Source organism: Falco cherrug, chromosome 3 (assembly GCF_023634085.1).
Source record: "Falco cherrug isolate bFalChe1 chromosome 3, bFalChe1.pri, whole genome shotgun sequence".
NCBI lineage: Eukaryota > Metazoa > Chordata > Aves > Falconiformes > Falconidae > Falco > Falco cherrug.
Genome location: NC_073699.1, coordinates 83,842,748 through 83,865,526, shown reverse-complemented (window position 1 = coordinate 83,865,526; position 22,779 = coordinate 83,842,748). Strand labels below are relative to the sequence as shown.

General features: G+C 38.0%; 1 protein-coding gene across 5 annotated transcripts in view; it reads left to right on the top strand.

The window, feature by feature from the left end:
* Positions 1 to 22,779, top strand: part of ATPSCKMT (ATP synthase c subunit lysine N-methyltransferase) — a 100,815-nt gene that overhangs the window by 4,852 nt on the left and 73,184 nt on the right. For 3 of the 5 annotated variants that reach the window (XM_014276163.3, XM_014276164.3, XM_055704040.1), the window contains exon 5: positions 4,084 to 20,985. The exons of the other annotated variants lie outside the window; for them this stretch is intronic. In XM_014276163.3, coding sequence (XP_014131638.1) covers positions 4,084 to 4,281 — 198 coding nt within the window. In that variant the 3' untranslated portion in view covers positions 4,282 to 20,985. Of the gene's footprint in view, positions 1 to 4,083; positions 20,986 to 22,779 lie in introns of those variants that run through there. 5 annotated transcript variants of the gene reach the window in all.

The window sequence follows — 22,779 nt, the reverse complement described above, 5'->3', positions numbered from 1 at the left end:
AATAGGTGGAGTGTAGCTCTGAAAATATATGGTTTTTTTGAGAAGTATTTTCTGTCCATTAGTTCAGAATCAAAATGAAAACTGCTGGGCTTGAGTTGCTTGGCGGGAGGGTGATAGATTGGTTCTTGAGAATGTCAGTTTTTCCCAGTGAGAAACCAGGAAGTTTGAAGGGAGAGGATGGAGTAGGAAATTGGCTACAGCTGATTTCAGGGAACCTTGTTAGAGGAGGGTATGCAGGGAGAGGATGGAGTAGGAAATTGGCTACAGCTGATTTCAGGGAACCTTGTTAGAGGAGGGTATTGAACTTTTCTTATGTTCTTCTCCAAAAACCGGATCGCTTCAAGTAGGCCAGTAGCTGGTATATGGAAATAATCTTTTGCCTGTGTTAGTGAGGGTTTAGGAAGGGAGACAAATGCTTCAAGTATAACCACTAGTGTACAAGTCCACAAATTCTTTGCCTTCTAGGAAGGCTTTGTAGCCCATCTTCATCATGACCCTGGGGAAAATGTTTTCTTCAAACTGGTGTAAAAATTGAGTTACATTGTGATTGCTTTAGTGATATATTTGATAAATGTAGTCAGACTTTACATTCACTTTGGCTTTCGGCTTGATCTAGTTTTCCTTTTCTCTTTTAATAGACAAGAGAAAAAAATCTTAAATATTTAAATAATTTTGGTATTTTGATTAATTATTAGAATCTTTATATATATATATAGTTTGAATGCATATGGAGGAGTGAAACAGAAAGATCCTATAAATTCTATTCTGTTGCTTCTTTCTCTGCTAAGGAAGATACAGGATGAAATGAGTGAAGAGCTTTGTGATGCTATACCATAGTACATACACTGATAACTATTTCTGTAGTAGTAACAGGAAGATGCAACAAGAAGCCTGATAAAGCTTCCCTGTTCACTGTTTTTTCTATGTAACAGCATTGGAATTAAGTAACTAATTCAGATTCAAATTGTAACTTATGTTGCAATCTGAAGTGAAAATGCATTTTTTTTGTCCCCTACTTTGGTGGTTGGCATATTAGTGTGAACCATGATGTTACTTGTGCTACAGATGTTGCCAGTTTTGGATGATATGTGCTCTCTGCCTTCAGTTCCGGGAGGGGGCAGTGTAAATACTTGAATTGCAGTCAGAAATTCTGCAATTGCACTGAGGGGAAAAGTGCAGGTGGAGAAAGGTATCTCGGTGAACTAGAAATAAAAAATGCCCTGGGAGAATGTGAGTAAACCTAGCAGAAATATGGCTTAACTTTAAATGTAATGGTATAAAGTGGGATAAATTAGTAACAGTTATTTTAGAAAGAGTAGCTATAGGGTTCAGAATACCTGCAGTAAATTCAGTAAACACCATGCTAAATTCTTCTAATAAAAATTCTGTCATAAATGTAACAAATCCAAACATATGAACTACTGTGTTTCCTGAGCATTTGTTTGCTCATGATCCCCTTCGGATCTGTGAATGCTTATCATCCTGAATTACTAAATTGATTTTCTAGAAACTGTAGTGCATTTTCTCTCTCTTTTTTTTTTTCTTAACTGAGGGCAATAGATCTCTTTAGCTTTTTTAATAATACTAGTCTGATTTGATGCTGTCACACAGTTCTTCTATTTCATATCCAAGATTAGCTTACAGAACATGGATTTATTGATCTTCAGGGAAGACTAAGACCTCTCTGTTCTTGCAGGCATCTGGGGGAAGGTTGTTTATCTATGAGTCATTGTAGAGAGACTTTTACTTGTTCAGGGTGGGATGACAGAATTCTTACCAGGTGTTTGTGTTCACAGCTTCTGTGTATTTTAACTAATTATGTACTGTACAAAAGGTTTACTAAACTGTATATTGATGTAGATATAAAACCCCCACAACTCTGGCTTGATATAAAATACAGGATGATTATAACACCTAATGTTACTGAGATTTGCCTGAAGAACTAGTTTGACTGTTTAGTTTAAGAACATAATTCTTTTTGGCTGAACCATTAATGACATTTTCTAATTGGAGCTAATACAGACAGGAAATGTAACTTTCATAATTATTACTTAAAAATTAGGCATGTCTATGTTTGGAATTTCTGTAACAACTTAGTCCTTCCTTTTGTGGTATCTCAGCTCAGTTTGAGTTATCCAAGTAGGCTTATTTTTCTAGTTTATTTAAGGTGTGGTAGCAAAAATGTTTAAAAGCATTTTTGTATGGATGAAATCAAAGCATAGAATACCTAAAAATATGCAGAGGTAACTCTTTGACATATTAGATCTATGACTATAATTTTCCTAAAATACTCCATTATAAGCCTAAAAGTATCTATTATATGATGATACATCAGAGGCACACCCTGCATGTATGTGATAGTGGAAGTTATCTGCAGCCTTTGGAAACAGATTTTCTTCAGTCTTGTTTTCTAATAATGTTCTGTTGTGATTTTTGTCTTCTTTTTTTTTGTGTGAATTTTATATGTATTTGTGTCCATGACTTAAATTGAGCTGTATTTGTAAATAGTTACTGTCCTTTTAACCTTTTAATATCTAAACATTATGCCATGATATCATAGTAACGGTTTTTTACATGTAATAGAAGTAACCTATAGAACTTGCTGTTATAATTACTCCCCGAGATAGATACAGTATGTAAGAATAAAAGGAATTCCAAATTGATGCACACTAATCTGCTTAAGCAGATGACATCAAATTTTCCAAATGACAAACTTGGCTAAATCTATCAAGTTTCTTTTTTTTTTTTAACATAATCACTGTCTGGGATGGGAAAATTTTCTTTGATGTCTAGATGTATTAATTCATCTTTCACTTAATTCATAGCAGAATTTGCAAAGTATCTGACTAGGCAGGGTGTTGCTCTGTTGTGGAAGAGTAGTGATATTTCCCTTGACTTTCATATCTGCTCAGTTTTTGTGAATGGAGGAAAGCCAGACTGTAGGTCTTCAACCAAGGTGGTTGTGCATAGTGGTATTTGACGTGGTCTGCCACAACATCCTTCTCTCTAAACTGTAGAGAGATGGATGTGATGGTTGGACTGTTTGATGGATAAGGAATTAGCTGGACGGTTGCATCCAGAGAGTAGTGGTCAATGGCTCAATATCCAGATCGAGACGAGTCACGAGTGGTGTCCCTCAGGAGTTTGTATTAGGACCAGTACTGTTTAATATCTTCATCAATGACACAGAGAGTGGGATCAAGTGTACCTTCGGCAAGTTTGCAGATGACACCAAGCTGAGCGTGTGGGTGATACACTGGAGTGAAGGGATGCCATTTGAAGGGAGCGGGACAAGCTCGAGAAGTAGGCTCATGTGAACCTTATGAGGTTCAACAATGACAAGTTCAGGGTCCTGCACATGGGTCAGGGCAACCCCTGGTATCAATACAGGCTGCAGGCTGAAGAGATTGAGAGCAGCCCTGCAGAGAAGGACTTGGAGGTACTGGTGGGTAAAAAGCTGCACATGAGCCAGCAATGTGCACTCATTGCCCAGAAAGCTGGAGCTAAGAAAGCTCAATTTCAATCGTGTTTAACATGCCAGTACTTTGTTATAGAGTGACAGAGAGCAGAATGTTGGCTTTGGGTTGTTGGCTGTATGATGTTTTGGTTGTTCCAGGCTCTGTCTTGAAGTTAGTCTAGAAACTGAGAGGTGCTGGTCTTTGAGTATCACATAAAAGTTCATGCAACTTGGGGTATCATAAATAGAATAAATTCAGGTGGCTGAATTTTTGTTCTCTACAGAGAAGAATCCCACTTAAAAAAATAATTAATTGGAACATGCAGAGTCTTTTCTTAATTTGTGGAGTTATTAGTCTAAGGGATTATCTACAGTTTTTGATTGAGATTTTAGAATTTAGAGTTAAGATTTTCTTGATCTCACCAAACAGGTCATAATAACCATTTTCTAGTTTTAGATGTTCCTTGGCAGTGCATCAAAGCCAAAATGTGTATCATAAATACTTCCCTAATTTTTTTCCCAACAATTCCTCAAGCCATGGACTTCTTTGAACACTTGAACTACATTCTGAAGAGAATGCTTCTGTCTTTTACCACTTCTGAAAGCTTTTTATTGTTGCTCAACAGATGCCACAGTTGGAGAAGAAGCTGGAAGAAGAACTTCAATGTAGTGCCAGAATCATTGCCTGTCGTTTTCCTTTCCCTTGCTGGATCCCAGATCATACTACTGGAGAGGGAATAGACACTGTGTGGGCCTATGATTTGAAACATTCTAGAGGATGTGAAACAAAAAGCTTGGAAACTACACCAGAGACAGAATCCTAATTTTTTTTTTGTACTGAAATTTTTGGCTTTGAGTTTACCTGCTTAAAGATAAGGTTAATGTGAATAGAGCCCCATGTCGTGGTTTAACCCCAGCCGGCAATCAAGTACCACGCTGCCACTTGCTCGCTCCCCCTCACCCAGAGGGATGGGGAGGGGGGTCGGAAAGGGAACGTAAAACTCTAGAGTTTAAAGAACAGTTTAATAGGTAAAGCAAAAGCCGCACACGCAAGCAAAGCAAGGAATTCATTCCCCACTTCCCATGGGCAGGCAGGTGTTCAGCCATCGAAGGACAGCAGGGCTCCATCATGAGTAACGGTTACTTGGGCAGACAAACGCCATAATGCCAAATGTCCCCACCTTCCTTCTTCTTCCCCCAGTTTATATACTCAGCATGATGTCATGTGGTATGGAATGCCTCTTTGGCTAGTTGGGGTCAGCTGTCCTGGCTGTGTCCCCTCCCCATTTCCCGTGCCCCTCCAGCCCTCTTGCTGGCAGGGCCCGAGGAACTGACAAGTCCTTGATTTAGTATAAACATCACCCAGCAACAACTGAAAGCATCAGTGTCCTATCATTGTTCTCACATCAGAGCCAAAACACAGCACTGTACTAACTACTATGAATAAATTAACTCCATCCCAGCTGAAACCAGGACACCCAGGATCTGGACATAAATATTTACTAAAGTAGCTGAAGTACGTTGGTTATTTGAAAGCACACAAAAGCAGTGAAAGGTGTAGTTAAATGGCTTAATGTGGTTAGTAAGAATTATAAGAAAGTTTTATAGAAGTGGAAAACTTTAATATGGAAAATGGGATAAAATGCGGTTCACTACTCTTAAGGGGAATATATGTATAAGTTAAAATGCTCAAATTAGCAGACTTAATATGTGCTTTATTTCTGAGCCTACATAGCGTTTGTTACTGGTGTTGGAAGTGGTGTGCAAGCGGCTTCTCAAATGAGCCATAGTTCCCAAATGTCTTCATTATGTATGCCAAGTAGGCATACTGATGCACAGTGAGTATCGTGATGAACCTGAAGTTTTATAACTCGGCCTTGAATGTGTACTTTTAAAAGTTGAATATGACACAACAAGCAAATATAGCAAGTTGCTTATTCATTAACACAAGTGCAGCCCTTGAGTATATTAATGTATTTTTATTTAACTTAAGTGCTTATTTAACAAAGCTGCAGAAATGTGCTCTTACTGAACAATTATTGGTACAAGCCTTTACAAATTACAAATATTTTTCTTAACCTTTCTGATTTAGAAAGGGTTTCAAAAGTCACTTACTTGGCAGTGAAGTGTCACCACTTCTGTGTACTCAAACCTTGGATAAGGCATGGGTGAGAGTTGCTTACTTCAATGTGTCACAAGACTCTCTGACTCCAGAGCTAGTTGGTCTGGCTAGCTTGGTTAAATCTGATTAGACCTCATTTAATTTATAGTGTGATGGGAAGGGAGGTTTTCGATCGGGCATCTTTTTCCCATCTACTTTTCTATGCCATTTGATGAGACCTCAGAAACTCATGGTGTTGCTGCATGGCTTTTCCTTGCAAGTGAAGCAAGTTCTGGATTTTTGCTGATACTGGTTTGTAGTGGGGTACTGTCACTGCCATGAGGTTTTCCTTTTCTAACATGGTTACAGCACTTTTCCATTTTGTAACAGTTTGCTTACTTGGTCTTTCTTCTGGTTCTTGGGTAAAGATATCCTGTTTTCACCCATTAACAATTAGTCAAATTTTATAGTTAGCCTCCCCTGGCCCCAGTTAACATATAGACTGTTTGTTAAGCAGTGAATACATAAGTTTGTCAGACCTTTGCATACATGATACCCATAGAATGAAGCTACAACAGGCTAGGGAATTGTCATGTGGCTTCTAGGCACTCATTACCACAACTAAAATTAGCTCAGAGAAGTGCTTAGACACTACAACTTCAGGTAAATACAGAGACCCTGACATCTTATCGGACACTGGGAAAGCCCGTATGCTGGAGTATATCTAGTATCTGACTTGAAGAGAAGTTCAATATTATTTGGGGTGTGTACTCTACAGTTACACCTGTACCCAGGCTTTTTATTTTTGGTGCGAGAGGAGGAGGAGGAAGGAGAATTTAAGATACACATCTACAGTGCGGATTTGAAATGGAGCGCTGGAATGGTTTTGTCCTGATAATGTGTACAAAGGAGGAGAAAAAGGCAAATGAATCTGTTCTGGAGTCTGCAAAGGAGAGATCATTTCAGCCTTGCATGGCAAGGTGCAGCTGTAAATGTGGAGACTGTATGTGTTGAAGAACGCTGATTTCTTGTAAGCAGTCTTTTACAGCCTTTCGCTGCAGTGTAACATAATGCATCTTGTAAAACTACACTAAATATTTCTACAATGATTTAAGTGCTATGATTATTACACAGTGACGGGGCTACGGTGGCTTATCTAAAATGACTGAATTTAATATCCCAAGGCCATAAAACTGAAACCTCAGACAAAGGAAATCTGAAAATATTTCCATTGGAAAAAGACCATACAAAGGGAAAATTGGCTAATTAAGCTGAGTCCTTGCCTAAATGATTATAAAGGAGAAGAGGAGGCAAAAGGTTTTGATCACGTGAATAGTAACTCATCTGCAGCACAGTGCTCTGACCCAAGTTTCTTTCTACTGCCTACTTTCACTAAAGTTAGTTTGCAGGGAATGAAGTGGGTATTTACTTTTTCTGCTGTTTGTCGATTGCATTATCATTTACCTGTTGAAAGGTAAAACTGAATTTCTCATTTCTGCCTGCAGTAAGGCTTTGGGGCATGTACTAGGAGCTATCACTTATCGCTCCAGAGATATTTGTTGAGGAGGGTGAGATGGAATTAATGATGTGATGGTCTGAGCTTTAGGAGCACTAAGTGCTGTCCTCAAGTCAAGGAGAGATTTATGAATGCTTTTAAAGTAAAGCAGAGGGCTGTTTCTTGCGCTGACCATTTACTTTTGGGGGCCTACACTGAGATAGACAATGGTCTGAAGGTTTGGAATTCCTTATTTCATAAGGAAATGCGCTGTATTTTGTGTTTCCATGGCCAAAGTGTGAAATACAAAGCAAATTGTTTTAATTTACACAGGGGGACTGGGAAAGCATTTTTCTCGTCATGTCCTAAAATTTTCTGTCACTTGCTATGTTCGTTTGATAGTTTACAAGATTATATACTTAACTCTGACTTCAGTTATCACTGTATGGATTATTATGTTGATACACTTCCAATTGCTAGGGTAATATGATTTCATGGATATGCTACTTCACAGTAAAAATTTGTTTCTTCTGAAAACTGGGAAAGCCTTAGAGAACTGGCTTAATCAAATTATAGTGTAGGTCTGAAGCCAAAAGAAGGAAACCTTCAAGCTACACATGCTGTTCAATAGCAAAGTAATTCAGGTACACGGAAAACCCTATAGTTTATCTTTGTTTACATCTTCTAGTAGAATCACTTGCCCATTGGGAGTTACTTGTTTTATTCCTTTCTTGACCTGTCAGATCTTAGTAAAAAAGTTGCTATATTGCTGAATGAGTGGTGCTTTCCTGAAATATTGTAGAATATGATCTGTTTGAAAATAATACAGGTCAGAGTTCTCCAGGAGTCAGACTTTAAAATATTAATTTTTTTTGACGTTGAGACACATTGTCTCCACAGGCTTTGTGATGCAAGATCAGTTGTAGCAATGTAGCGTCTGAGTGCTACAGTTCTAATTTTGTAGTTTTTCATTTTCCATAAATTGGCTTTCTAGAGAGGGGGAGATGGGTATGGCTACAAGAGAGCCATCTGATTGGCATGTTGTTCAGTACACTGCACAGTCACTACAGCTACACAGCAATGTCGACCAAGCTTGTCCAGATTTGTTTGTGAAATGTGCACATATTTTGTGAGCTTTAGGCGTTTCTGTATTACTGGGTGTATTGAAATTCCTGACTTATCCTCTGGTCTGATGATATGCTGCCACTTAATCTAATATTGCTGCAAGGAAGTTAATCCTCTGTCTCTGAGCTGCTGTTTATTTCTGACTTATGAGTTGTAGTCAGGTAAGAAGGTACAGATTCATGTTTAGAACGAAGTACCACATTTCACAAGCCAGTTGAATGGGTATGGTCTGTGGGGGAAAAAGTTCCAAAGCCCAGGTTTTGGCAAAGTCTTTCGCCTTTAATAAAGTACACAGCTCAGGAGGTGACAGAGATCTCCTGAGTTCTGCATAATTTTTTCAAGAATGACTTGAGCTTTGCTTTTCTCATGTGTGCGTTCTTTGCAAATTTTTACCACTGTAGTACCATTCTAAGATCCACAGGGGAAGTAAGCAAAATGCTCCCTCTGCTTATCTTTCATGGTTTAAGCTATGGGAGGGAAGGAGGAGGGAAATCTTGTGGCACAAGTATGGCAGTCTGAACTACTTCAAAAGCAGTTTGATAGACTTACACATTGAGCTGGGCTATTTCTCATTAGATAGGAGCATCCATAGTCGGCTGTGATGAGCATTCGTTTGGAAATGGAGTGATAGCGGCTACCATTACACTTGAATGGACACTAATTATCGATAATGACCTCAGAATTCTGTAGTTTCACTTTTCATGATGGTTTACAAATACTGAAGCATTTATTCATGAAAGGATGTGAGTCCTTCAAATTCATGGGTGAAGAGTGCAGCCTAAGATCAGATTTAATGCCAGTATATTCTGCTTTGAATGAGTTTTTTTAGTTTTACACTTGCCAAGTTTGCAGTTCTCTGGTTTCAAAACGTAACCCCAGCTTGTTTTTCAGAAGTAAAATATGTTTCTTCTAGAAGACTTCTGGAGTTCTTGATAAGAAAGTGTAGCATCTGTTTAACTTAAACATCATCCTGTCCTTGAGTGAAATCAGTGCAGAATTAATATTTTCAGTATTTTTCTTTGTATGACAATCTTTCTACCCATCCTTGCATGCTTCGTTGAGGGAGACCTCTGCATGGGTAGTTACAATTTTTTTTGTCATTATTTTTCTGAATTCTTGCTCTTATTTCAGCATTTGCTTTTATTTTTCATGTTGTCTTTATAAGTTGATTGTTTAACTTCATAAACTCATCAGATCTTCTCATTTCCTTTTATTTTATTTTTTTTTTTTTTTCTGTAAACTAGTTGCTTTTTTTCCAGGAACTTTGCAGGAAGGAATGTCCTTTTTTTTTTTTCCCCCTCTAACATTTTAACGTGTATTTAACTAACCTCCTTGATTTATTTAGCAGTCTGTATGCTGAAATAGCATGACTTTTGTTTCCAGTAAATGAAAGAAAAACACATCCACCCATATAGTATTTAAACTGAAAAATACCTTTGGTCTACACTACAATTCTGACTATTTAGTAGTTTTAAGTACTTAATTTCACATTTTTATTATATTTCATCACTTGGCAAATAAATGCAGGCCTTTTATCCGTTCAGTAGATCTTTGGGTTTGGGTTATTTGTTCAGGTGGGACTTTTGCTGTTTTCTTTTTCTTAGTATAATGTTGGGGTTTCTGTTGGAGGCTTTGGTTTAAATGTCAGACTGATGTTTTTCCTGTGAATTACTATGTAGTCCTTGAAGAATCACTGTAATAGAATTCAATGAAGTAGCATTAGTAAAAAATAAGTAAAACCTGCTTACCAGTAAATGTGCAGGGATATTTTTTAGCTTACTGTATACATTGTGGTTATTTTTAAAAATAAAGTAGGCTTTTGAAGACCCATATAGAGCTTGTGGCATACAATTTTGAGGTGAACAGAGGTCTTTGCAAGGTCAGAAGCAGTAAATTAATGGCTTTCAGCCTCAAGTTTGTGGGTACCTTCTGAGGAATCCACAAAAAGTAATTTAAAAAGCAGATCTACTTATCAGTATGTTTATATTTGCTACCTGTGGTTATCTCCATCCATTGGAAAATTTTAATGTGTCTGAAAATCGTTTGAGAATTCCTGAACTAAAAATATGGGTTTACGTAAGACACAAACTTATTTCCATTTAGCTAATCAATGTGAGTTTTTTCTTCTTCTGTTGTTGCTTGCATGGACTGTTGAGCCTTGAACTCTGCAGTATACAAATGTGTGAGCCTCTGTCTCTCTTCTGGTAAGCATGTAACTTCACATTTTGCTATGTGAGAGCAGCCATGTGGTTTTGCACATTCCTATTGTGTTCTGTAATTCTGTTTTTTTAGTTGATCGATGATAGATCTCATTTAAGGGTCTAATTGCTTTTTCTTCAAGAAACTTCTTAAATCTACATTATCAAAGCACCTGATCAGCTGCCACTGAAGCCTGTCTAAAAAGCCAACAGTCCCTGTGAAACGAGTGAATGCTGTAATGTCTGCAGCTGTCCGTGCCAGAGCTCTGGTTCAGGTAGGCAGACACATGCGTAGCTCTTGCATAAGCAATCTCTTGATTCGTTGTTTCTTGATAGAAAATGAAAGTGTGAGGAGAAGACACAAAATGAATAATTAAAAATGTGATCACTGTAAGTTCTGGGAGAAAAAAATGTTGAGTGGTGTGGGGCATAGCCAAAACCTAAGGGGTCTTCCCTGTCACTGTCTCTCTAGCCCCTAAGGTTTGATGCTGTCTTCCCCACCCCACAGTTATGTAGCACTTCTTGAAAGTATACTTCTTTTTCTGTCTTTCCCATTGTTTTTTCAAGCATTTCCATACACACAAATCAAAAGATTATGTGTCCAGATGTTCTCTTAAGTTCTTTACAGGGATCCTCATCATCTATGATGTATATTTTTTTGCTGCTGCTTTTTTTTTTAGTGCACATACAAACCAAATTTGTACTCTGACTACCTTTACGATCAATGCAGAAGTAAGTTTTGTGGGTGTGATAGATACCAATTAAGTTTATTTGCAAACGCAGATCTCACACTGAAGCAATTAAAAAGATTTTGAGCAGGAATGGGACAAATGATGTTCATGATGTGAAAATATTAATGTTACTTGGTGGCAGAGATGGTAGGGTCTCCTGCGTTGAGACTTCTAATTTCAGTTGTCAGTCTGATGTGTCAAGCAAAGCCAGGGAATGAAAGATCAGTAGCAAAGCAGCGCTGTTGTGTGGTATTTAAAAGAAATGTATTTTCAAATACTATCATCAGATGGTTTCATCTAACTGTTAAGTGCTGTTATTGTTCTGATAAAGAGTATGTTGGTGGGAGAACAATTGGCTGAGCTAATACAATTAGTAAACGTCTTGAAGTGTGTATTCTGTAGGACTTTCAGATAATTTTATTTAAAACACCCCCACTCCCCAATAACTTTAGAGTGACAATATTACAGATTTAAAATGGAAACTACACTTATCACCCTCAGAAATTAAAGATTAGAAAACGGCTTCTAATATAAAAAAAGTTGTTGGCTTCAGCAATGGGGTCTTATTTACCAGAGCGCATTAAGTATAATATAGGTCAGATCCAGACTGACTTAAAGAACAGTTTAAGTTTCTTAGAAGAAGTTGGCGTGTCTCGTGAGCCTCCTGGGCATGCACTCTGAATTAGGTTGTTTGCCTATTCTAAGAAAAGTGCTGATCAAACAGTGCTCGTCTCAGGATTATTTGCCTGCTGCAGGAAAGTTAGGTAGTCTAAGCACTTTCCAGGAAACAGGAAACCTGGATCTTTCATGAGGCTTTGTATATAGCTGTTTTTTTCATGTTTGTCTGTTACTTTGGGTGATTATGAACATCAGATGATTGAAATGAGGACTTTTGCCTGCTTGGGTGATACTTAGGTGTATAAGGATGAAGGACAAATTAGAGCTTGAAGCATACATTTAATCCCTGTCAGGACAACTAACAAAAAGTGAACCTTTCTCTGGTATTGTTTTAATCTGAGTCTGGTAAATATTTTATTTCTACAGGTGTAAAACTAAATGTTGCTTATGATTCATTTATCTTTCTATTCTGTTGTATGCCTGAAGAATCTATGTTGGCAATACAAGTCTGTTTCTATTACTGTGCAAAATACACAGTCGATATTTTATTGGCATTGAGTGCCTTTAGTACATTGGTGAGACAGTGTTCTCTCCTGGTGTTGGATATACAGGTCATTCACTCAAAATCCTCGTAGTCTCTGAAGGCACTGAAACAAGCGGGCTCTGGGTGCTGAAGACTTCCCAAAGCTTGCTCTCAGTGTAACGGGACACAGCATCAGTGGTTTTGGTAGGCTTTTATAAAGACTGTTTTAGCGCTGCTGAATTTGATCCCTCCCCCTATTTAGTGATTCTGCAAAGCAGAGGATAAATTTACTCCCAATTTTCCTTCTGCCTAATAGTAATAGAACATTGCTCTTTTGTTTTACACTGTGTTTCTGGTACAACCTAATCATAAACTTTCCTTCACTGGAGGCAAAGACCTAATACCAGAGTCCTTCCTCTTCAGCACAAACTTAAGAGCAAAGCTCTTTAACTGAGGACTTTCCCCTCTGGAAAGTCTTTTCAGCAGCACCAAGACCCTGTACCAATAGAGATGGAAAGGCTTTCTCTCAAATTCCTGTTGCTGATACAGATGCTGTTTGTTAGGACCACTACTGGGAACATCTTGGGTTTCCACCAAGACTTGGTATAATTACCTCTGGCTTAAGGTTAGTTCAAGGGGATTGGTACTGCATCTGGTACAGAGGCTTGAAGTAGCAGGACTCTCTTGGTCTGTTTGCCTTTTTGGGGAATGTAAAAAATCAAATTTTGCTCCTTACAGTAGCATAATTTTTTATATGTCAGTAAAAATATCACAATATATTGATATAAATATAAGAATAACCTTCTGATCCTAATACTCTGGGGACAGACTAAGCTGAATGCTGCTGAATGGAGATTTATAGGTTGCAGAAGGAGACACAGGTCTGTTCCCTCTTCAGTAAACATGTGTTGTTCCTATTAACTTTGAGGGAATTTGTTTGCATGCATTAAAAAAAAACCACAAAGGTAGATGAAGATGATGGCAGTTGGAACCCTAGTTATTAGTTTGCATTCAGCCCTGCAGTAAAATGCAATGTTTATACAGCAGTATTCATTTTCAAACTGCTACTGAATAATAAATCTGGCAACGGTTTTGTAGGATTGGCTGATATTATCTTCACCCTTTACAACTGAAAAAACTGTAGCAAAGAGCTAATTTGTTTGAGACCATAAAAGTAATCAGTGGCAATGCTGTGATTAAAATGATTGTCTGCAACTGCATGTCTGTGTTTACAGCTGGAAGAATGTATTTTTTAAATGGCTACTCCTGAGGGTGGCAGTACCTGTGCACTTTCACAGCTGATGGAGCCAGAGATATAAAAGTCAGATGCTTGCACGAGTCATTTAATTCCTTCTTACTGCTTGTGACTGTAAGACTTAGCACCTACAGTGGATGGGTCTGTCAGGCTCATGATCATGGTTTTGTTTTCTTCAGTCTTACCTTTTTATTAGCTGTTAACTACATTTGGTGTCTCATGGTTATTGCTTTTAACTGCATTTGGATCCTTCTGTCACTTTATATGTGCTACTTCAGAGTAAAGCTTACTATTTCTATTTAAAAGTGTGTGACTTTGCATTGTGTACTGCATCTTGGCCTGGTTTTATGTGAGAGTCTTGTTCTTCTCTGTTTTGATGATTTCCATTTTTTGTGACAGAAGAGTTCAGCTCTTTGGACAACTTAAACCTGTTGTTACTGGGAGTATACAATATAAATTGGCTGCAATCTGGCATAGATATTGGGACTTTTGTATCTTGCTGGTTTACTTGCCTTATAATTTTTCTAACCTTTGTTCGTGGTCTGTGCCATAATTCCCTGAGGACACTGCAGTAAACATAAATGAAATTTTATTTTATGAAGTCATCAGATTTATCTGTCATGGCCTATGTTAGTAAGCCTACATGTTCTCATTTCTCACTTTTATTTCTGTATTTGTTCATTGGTACAAATTAGATGAACTGAGAGAAGAACTATTCTACTTAGGACTTAATAACTTTATCCTTCATCAAAATGGAATGTAAAATTGCATGAAAAAGTTTTCTGTAGTTATGACTCATCAACAGCTCTTGCTATTGCAACGTTCTGTCCTGACAAGCCCAAACTCATGTTACCCTGACATAGCCATCAGTTCTAAATACAATTCCTGTCTTGATCTCCTGGTTCAGAAGCTGTTGGATAGTGGTCACCTTAACCAGCTCAAAAACTGCACTGATGCATGTTATATTCATCTGCTTGGAAAACAGGCTGCTGAAATCACATGGGAATCTTACTAGGTTAGTTGCTTTGAATAATTTTTCTAAAATGAGAGGCAACAACTTATCATCTCCAAATATGAACAAACTCAAGACAAAATACTTTTTCTACCATATGCAGGAAAATTGAGCAACGTATGAACAAACATGCTACCTCCACCATGGCAATCAAATTGCTTATCTACCAGTTAAGTAAATATTGTTAAAGTTCGTTAGTCCAGGAACAATGCAGTAAACAGCATTTCTGGTTTCTGACACTTATCACTGAATCATGAAATGTGATTGCAAAGCCTGACCAGTCTTGCCATATAAAAATGCAATTCAGAATGGGTATACAGAAAAGGCTGCTTGAGATGGTTTTCTACACAGCAAAGTGAATTGTTTATTTGCTTGTTGTTGGGTCCCCTCCCGTCCCCCTGTGTGTCCCCCTGCCAGATGAAATATTAGTGACAGTCCTTCTCCAGCCTTGAGACTTAAGACTTTCATCTGCACCACCTTATGCAGAATACTACTTTGCTTCAATATGTTGATATATGTAATTCACATCATTAGAATGACATAAAGTGGGAAAAGGTGCTAAGGGGAAGCGTAATTGCTACCAATGTGGTAGTGTTATCCAGCCATAGTAGCGTTTGGATGTTTGGCCTGCACTACTTCTGTTACGCCACATTGATAGTGCAGGAAGAGCCGTAAAATCAGGTAAAAATCAATATGTTTTTCCAACTAGGTCCGAGAAGGGAATAAACAATGCAAAAGGGCCAACTGAACTGAAATCTGCTTCTGGGGAGCAAGAAGCCTATATGCTACCTGCTTTCAGAATGTTTACTAAAAAGTGATAGACAGGAAATGTGTATCTCTTGATTTAAATTATTTTTCTTATTCTGGAGTTGTTACACCATTGATTATATCCATATGGATTTGGGAGTATCTGTTCAGTAGACTGAGTTTTTATCAGCATAATCCATTACTATTTGAAAAAAACATTTGCCCTGTAGTTTGTGTTAAAAAGAAAAACGAGAACTGTTCATTAAGGGTGAAAAGAATGTAGGAAATTGGTACAAACTCTGCCTATCTGTAGTGTAGTGTTGCCATGAAGCAAGCTGATTTTTTTTCCTTGAGCAATTGTACAATAGAACTTTGATTTTCAAGGATCAAATATCTGTACTGCAAATACCAATTTTCAACATGTTTAGATGGATAATCTGCTGGAATAGATTACAATCCTCACCTTTAAAATTTGTTTACCACACAGAGCACTCTGCATTTATACCATATGCTAGTCAGTCTCAATAAAAAGTGTGTTTTCATCTGTGTTGTGGTACCAATAGGCAGATCTTCAGAAACAGATTTCAGCTTTTCTATTTTATAACACTGAAGGCAATAAAGATTTCAGAAACTATGGCATTAATGCATCTGTTCTTTAAGAATAATTTGATACTATCTCATTTTAAAATAAAATGTTTCAAACTCTTGGCATGTTATGTGAATGATCTACTTAAGATTGACTAATACGTTATAATTATAGGGGAGCTGTAAGTTGTAGGATGTGCAAAGACTCTAATCCTTGTTCTGATTTTTTCATATTTGCTTCTTTCATATTGTTATTGTTGCTTTCACTTGCCTTCGAATTTCTGGGTCAAATTCTGTTAGTTGTTCTCCAGACACAGGTCAGACTTTTATGTGTGTACCAGCAGCACCTTGCCTACCCCTGCCCAGCCCCCCCCCCCCCCCTTTTTTTTTTATTTTCCTTCCTAGGTGCTACATTTATGGAGTTTTAGCTCAATTCATAGTTTTTCTTTCTACATTAGATACAATTTCTTAGTTCAGAAGATAGGAATAGGAAGACTTAAGTCAGTGCCTTCACCAAATAGGTTAAAGTGTATTTTAAAGCAGCCTTATTCCTGGGTATAAAAGCCCCTTGCGGCAAATCTTTTTCAAGCTGCCAGACTGAAAAAGCAGTAAAGTAGATGGTATTTTCTAGAGAAAAAAGTTTATAAAGAACTTTTTTTAATGCTTGACCAAAATGAATCTTTAAAATACACTGCAGGCCGCAGTTGCCAGTTGCCTCAAAGAAGGTGGGTGGAGGGCAAAAAGCAGAGACTTAAAATCAGGTGATGACTGTCCTGAATATTGTCAGACCAGATGTCTGTCAAAAATATGCAGAGAAGAAAAAAATGTTGAATACATAAACTTCAGTGAATGGTCTTCATGTTAACACTGCTGTTTCTTAAATGTTCTTGCTCTACTAAATATGAGGATCAGAGACCGTCTGCAACCCAGACTGATGATGAGGTGGTGTTTGTCCCTTTGCCAGAGGTCCGAGTTGTACTTACATGTTGGCAGAGCCACAGCCAGAGGTAGCGGAAGGCCCCAGTTCAGTGCGCATCCAGCAAGTGAGGAGAACCTGGATGCTCACACACGGGAGTTTTCACATGGGCTTCTGTCTTTTCTGGAAGGAACAGGTTATTTTGCTGTCTCCTGGTATTTTCTGAAACGAAATGGGTAAGTGCATGCCAGCAGGCCAAATCCAAATATGAGGCCTAGTTACAAAGGAGTGACATACTACTAGACATGAAGGAAAGGTGCAGCCTTCTCTGAAGTGTGTACTGCAGAGGTGGCTAGCAACGTCACGTTGTAGTGAGAAGCTCAGAGCTTTTGTGAAGATACTAATAGTTGGTAGTGTACATGTGACTTACAAAGTAGAATTAACTTTCCATCTCCTAAAATAAATCTAGGTGGAGGGAGTGAAGATATTAATTAGCCTTTCCTAGTGGTAAATCCCTCTGAAGTGTAATTGGTCTGGACCTGCTACACTTCTATATTTGCTGGCTTTAGCTGATTGAACAGTTCCTTGTCCTTTGGCCTGTGGAAAATGAAGCTGCTCTTAACACCGAGGTTGCAGGCAACTTCTGCAGGTGGGGAGTTATATGGTCATATGCACTTATACTGAATCCTACTGAGTTACTCTGAATTCCTCAAATTACTCCGACAGGGTTTAATGAAACTGTAACAGGAACAAAACCTGAATTAGTTTTGCTCTAGGTCACTATTCAATGTCTACTTTTTACATGCATTTAGATCATTTAGAAGCCTCATTTTGGTTATTCTGACATAACTTTTACACATTTGCCTTTATTAGTGTTCACTATGGATAATATAAAAATACAGGAAATAAATAACCTCTTACATAGTTGCAGCCCTCATTTTGTATGTGAACCTTGGTGGAGGTCACTTAGAAACAGTAACATTTGAAAGAAAGAAAATTGAACTGATAACTGAGATGCAGACTTCTAAATAGATAGTAAAGCTTGTATTCTTTTTATTGACATTCAGTTAATCAGCAGCAAAGCAGTCCTTAGCCTTTTAATGGTGGTATTGCATGTCACAATATTTGTAATGCAACATACGTTTTACATTAAAATCCTTATGAAGCATGTTCAGTTTGTTGCTACTGAGCCTTTCTAAATGCAGTTGAATCTCTTTTGCTAAGCAAATTGTTAATGATAAGGTAGCCAAATAATAATTTTCTTGTGGTATGCAATTCTGTCTCTTTAAATAGGGGACTCCAAGATACTGAAAGTAATTGAATACAAGACAGATGTAACACTTCTGTCACAGAATTCTCTAGATAAATGCCCATATTTAAAGTATTTCATCCACTGTAAATTGTATTTCAGTAACAATTGGAAGACTGAACTGTGACTGAAGCATGTTCTACTCCCTAGTCTTTATCTACAGCCTTACCTGAAGAGACTTTGTTGGTGTAATTAAGTTGAGTGCATCTGCTTGCCAGCTGTAGGAAGTACAGAGGCCCTCAGGGTCCGCCTCTGCTATTTTCAGTGAAAAGTCATGGTTTGGTCAGTGAATTTCCCTGGGCAGGCAGAATATGTATAATCTTTTGTAATGTAATAGGCTTCTAATCATAGCGCCAAATGGTTGATGGAAACTTCAGAGTTCTTAGTAACCAGCTAGTGCTGTCAGGGACAAGGACTCAGCAGTCACAGCAGTATCAACTGTTTCCCACGCTGACCTGCATCTCAAGGCCCAAGCATCACTAGCTGGAAACGGGGCTGTGGGCCGGACAGGTACTTCTATTTTATCCATTCGGTAGGTAAGAGCTTTCTTTTCCTTGATGCTCACTGCGCTGGACTGTGGGCAGGCTCCGCAGGGGCTCCCACGTGTTATGGCTGTCTGCCTCTCGTGACCTGGCTCCTGGTGTTGCCTAATGTAGGTTCTGGTTCTCAGTCCTGATGCGCGTTTGTTACCAGCCTGCATCAGCCTTGTTTGCGTCCCTCCTGGCCCCGGGCTTCCATCCATCCTGTGAGCGCTGTCAGGACTGCTTGGTTAATGAGGACTCGGAAGTTTGTTCTGTTCATTGAGATTTGGTGTTTCAGTGTTGGTTTTACAAGCCGTCAGTTTCTCAAGTGTAACAAAAGCTAACAATAAGGCACAGCCCTGCGTTTGCTTGGAGAGAGATTGTAAGCTTTTCATTAGCTTGAGCCATGCGAGCCATTTAGTGTGTTACTGTTCTCTTGGAGAGGGTGAGGGATGTAAGTCTTTGTTTTGTTTTAATCTAAACAATGTTCTGCAAAAGGTTTGAATTCTGAAAGTCTGTGCTGTTTATGTGTTTGTCCATGTTTTCAGACTTTTGGGTACATTTCCTACTGTTTTTGTCATGATAAACGAGTAGGCTGAGGCTTTTGTGCTTGAAACCCTGACTGCAATTTGACTGTTTAATGTTGCAATATAAAAGTTGTCTGTTAATGTATTTGAAATGAACTTGAATCTGGAGACATTATTCACATTATTCCAAATGCAATTATCACAAAAAACCCCATTGTACTATTATTTATTTCATATTTTAGATGAGATGCTGTGTTTTTTCTGCTTTTGCAATAAACGGTTTGCTCTTTTTTTTTTTCTTTTTTTTTTCTATTCAGTACATAGGCTTGGTGTTTTTTGCCATTGCTTCATATACTCAGAACTTGCTGGGCAGTAACGTGAGAGGGTTCATGCTGGTTTTATCATCTTAATGAAGATTAAGCAATGGAGACAGGAATGCTTACTGTAATGCTGCTCCTCCACACAAACAGTGACTGAAATCATGGCAACTTCACAGTCTTTGGTTCTGCAGCATTTGCTCCTTCTACCAGTTCCTGGTAAATCTGGCATTTGAGCTGATGCTTGTCTTACATGGATTTCAACTATTTTTTTCTTGATTATTTTTCATAATTAATTTGTTACTTTAATAATGAGAACAGTAGCAAGTCTGTGAAAGGCAGAATTGTTCATTATATATGTTAAGTGTTTAACTTTTGCCTCTTTGTGTATATTCTTGTTTTGTTCATAGTCACTGCATGGAGGCTAACACTGATGTGTTAAGACCTGATGCAGAAAAAAATGTTAGAAAGTGTTTTGCTTCCTGCCAATGTCCTTAATGGCGTTTATCGTCATTAAGAAAATATGTGTCCGAAATTACTCTTTATTTGTGAAGGATGTTTTTAACAGGTGAGTTTATGGCTCAGGTATTTATGGTGCCCTTTGCTAAAGGTATGCAATAGGGAGAAATTAAATTGATGTAATGAGATCTAAATGTTTGATCAGTAAGTATTATAAAGGCCACAAAAATGGCAGGCCAAAAATGGTTTTATATAGTAAAATGAACAAAGTGTGGATATTCTGAGAATAGCGCAGAATACTTCGCTTGCCTGCAAGCAAAATGTTCTTGTATTTTAACTTTTGGAAGGCAACTATTGAAGGAAAACATTCTGACTTCTCTATTATTTTGTTTTCTTGGTTAAAGCTTATGGTGAAAATTTTAGTAAATTGATTACGGCTTATGAAAAAGTCTTTGCCTTTAGTTAGGAATCATTTAACTTGGACAGTGAGCTCAGGAAGCTCAAGGAAAACTTTCATGAGCAGGCGGGGTCTGTCCTGAGCCCCCTGAACAAGCAAATATGAGCAGGACCACCCAGACAATTGATGTTGTGTGCAGCTTTGTCATGACGGTAACTCCACCATGCTTGGGTGTCTGGCCAATGTCCCTGGTGTGTGTGAACCTTATAAGTCATGAGACAGTGCACACCTGCACTTACCCTAATCTTAAAAGATTGCATACACTCAGTGTTTAAACTGGTTTTTTTTTTTACTGAGTATAAAGGCGGGCAAGCTCTGGAACTGGGCCAGAAGTCTCACCTATGGGTGGATGCACGGCGCAGGATTTTTCCCAGTTGCCGAGAGACTCCTGACGTTGGCTGCAATGGGCCTTCCCAGCTGAAGTGTGGGCTTGGATGGTGTTAATGTGGTAATTGCTGATGAATCCTTTTTTTAGTCTCTGTAATGCTTTGTAGTAATGATCCAATGCTTCACTCCTATTGCTCTTTTATTGTAATGTGCATAATAACTAGTACTGTTTCCTTTTATCATATTGCATGGTATTTTCCTTTATTGTATTGTAATACAATAAACTGCATTTATTTTGTGTTTGATTTGGAATTCATTTTTGCTTGGTATCCAGTCAATCAGCAAAACAAAGCTATTCACTGAATTGTAACCTAATTCACAAATAGCTTTGACCCTGGAACTGTGTTTTCTGTAAGTAAATGAGCTTTGATAAATATTGCACAAGTCTCTATGCAACATCCCATACAATGCTGTATATAGATAATTCTGCTCTGGCTGTGTTCTTTTAGTTTCTAAAATCTGTGGATGACACTGCTAGTTTTACAAAAGCTGAGAAGGAGAACTCATGTATTATATTGCTATTTTTGTCCAGGTAATATATTTGGGACAGTACTTTTTGATATAAGGGGAGTAATCAGGTCTAATTTATGTAAGTGTCAGTCCTTTTTTATTATATTACATAATCTTCCAAACTTTTGGCCTAAACAGGATTTGGATTTGTATTGGATTTAACTGAGTTGAGATATTTTGTAAATATAAAGTGTTCTGGTTTTCAGTGGAAAATATTCCAGTTGCTTAGATTGTAATCCTTTCCCTGCCTGAGGGAATCAGAAGTCTGTGCCCCCTAGTGCTATGCTGTATGAATAATTAAGCAACCCCTGCTGCAGGGGCTGGAAGTTGGGAGTCCTGCATCTCAGTAACTAGTACTGAAGGACAGCCTTGGCATTAAGATCCTGACCAACGACAAAGCAATTTCTCTACCACCAGAGTAAAAGACCAAGCAGCAACTCCTTTAAGCATCTCTTACCTCTCATGTCACCTGTGTTCTCCAAATTTTCAGCTCTTTGTGCATGCATTATTGTGGTGTGGAAGTGACATGCAAGCCTCTCTGTCCTAGGGAAATTTTGCCCCAGTGTTCCCCCACTGCGGAACCACTGTCTACTTTGCTGTCTCCTCCTTCACCCAAACTAAGAGTGAAGGGTGCAGGAAAAGGTGGCTGCCAGCATTGGGCACGGTTCTTGTTGCTCTGCTCAGCCCCCCAGTTTTGGTGATGCCATTGGCGATGAGGACAAACCTGTCCATTTTCTGTCTGTATATGCTTTGGGCAACACCAAGGCTTCCTTTTCTGTAGTCATAAATATTATTATTTTTTTGGAGCTAAATAAGAGACAGATAGTTGCTATCTAGTAAAGTGGCACTTTGGATCATGCCCTAAATCCTTAGCTCTGACTACCAATTTTGTGGCGTGTGTAAACTGGAAAGGCTGTCTTGATTTCCTGGTACTATGTCATGTGTAAACTAATTGATATAGAAACTGAAATATGGGCTATAATTAACAGCTTTTTAATATGCAGTTTTCTATGATGTGTTCTATAGTCTCTTCCAATGCATTATTCAGTAAAGCATTCTGTTGTAGCACAGTGAAAACATGTACCGGTACCATGTTAATATAGTTATTGTAGTCCACTATATTTTAATAATGTGGCTTTTTTTCTTTCCTTTTTGAAATACTTTATTTTTTTAATGTGCCTTGGGATGACAGAAACTGAAAACTTGACAAGGCTTTAACTGCTACAGTGTTGCAAATGAGAACATAATGATTTGTGGTAATTAGTGGAAAAGCTTTTGTTTATTTGTCTTCAAAATAATTTAAAATCTTACCAAATTTCCAACCAGCCTTTCTTAATACCAAAGAGTGATATATTTTATGTGAGAATACTTTGTCAGTAGATGGAACTAGGGTGCCTGTTTTGTTATTTACACAAGTCTGCATCTTACATTCACAACAAGACAATGACTAAGGTATTTCATATTTAATGTAATTTACTTGAAAAATTTCAAGTCAGTCATCGATTCCTTTTCATAAAGGGAATTCAAAT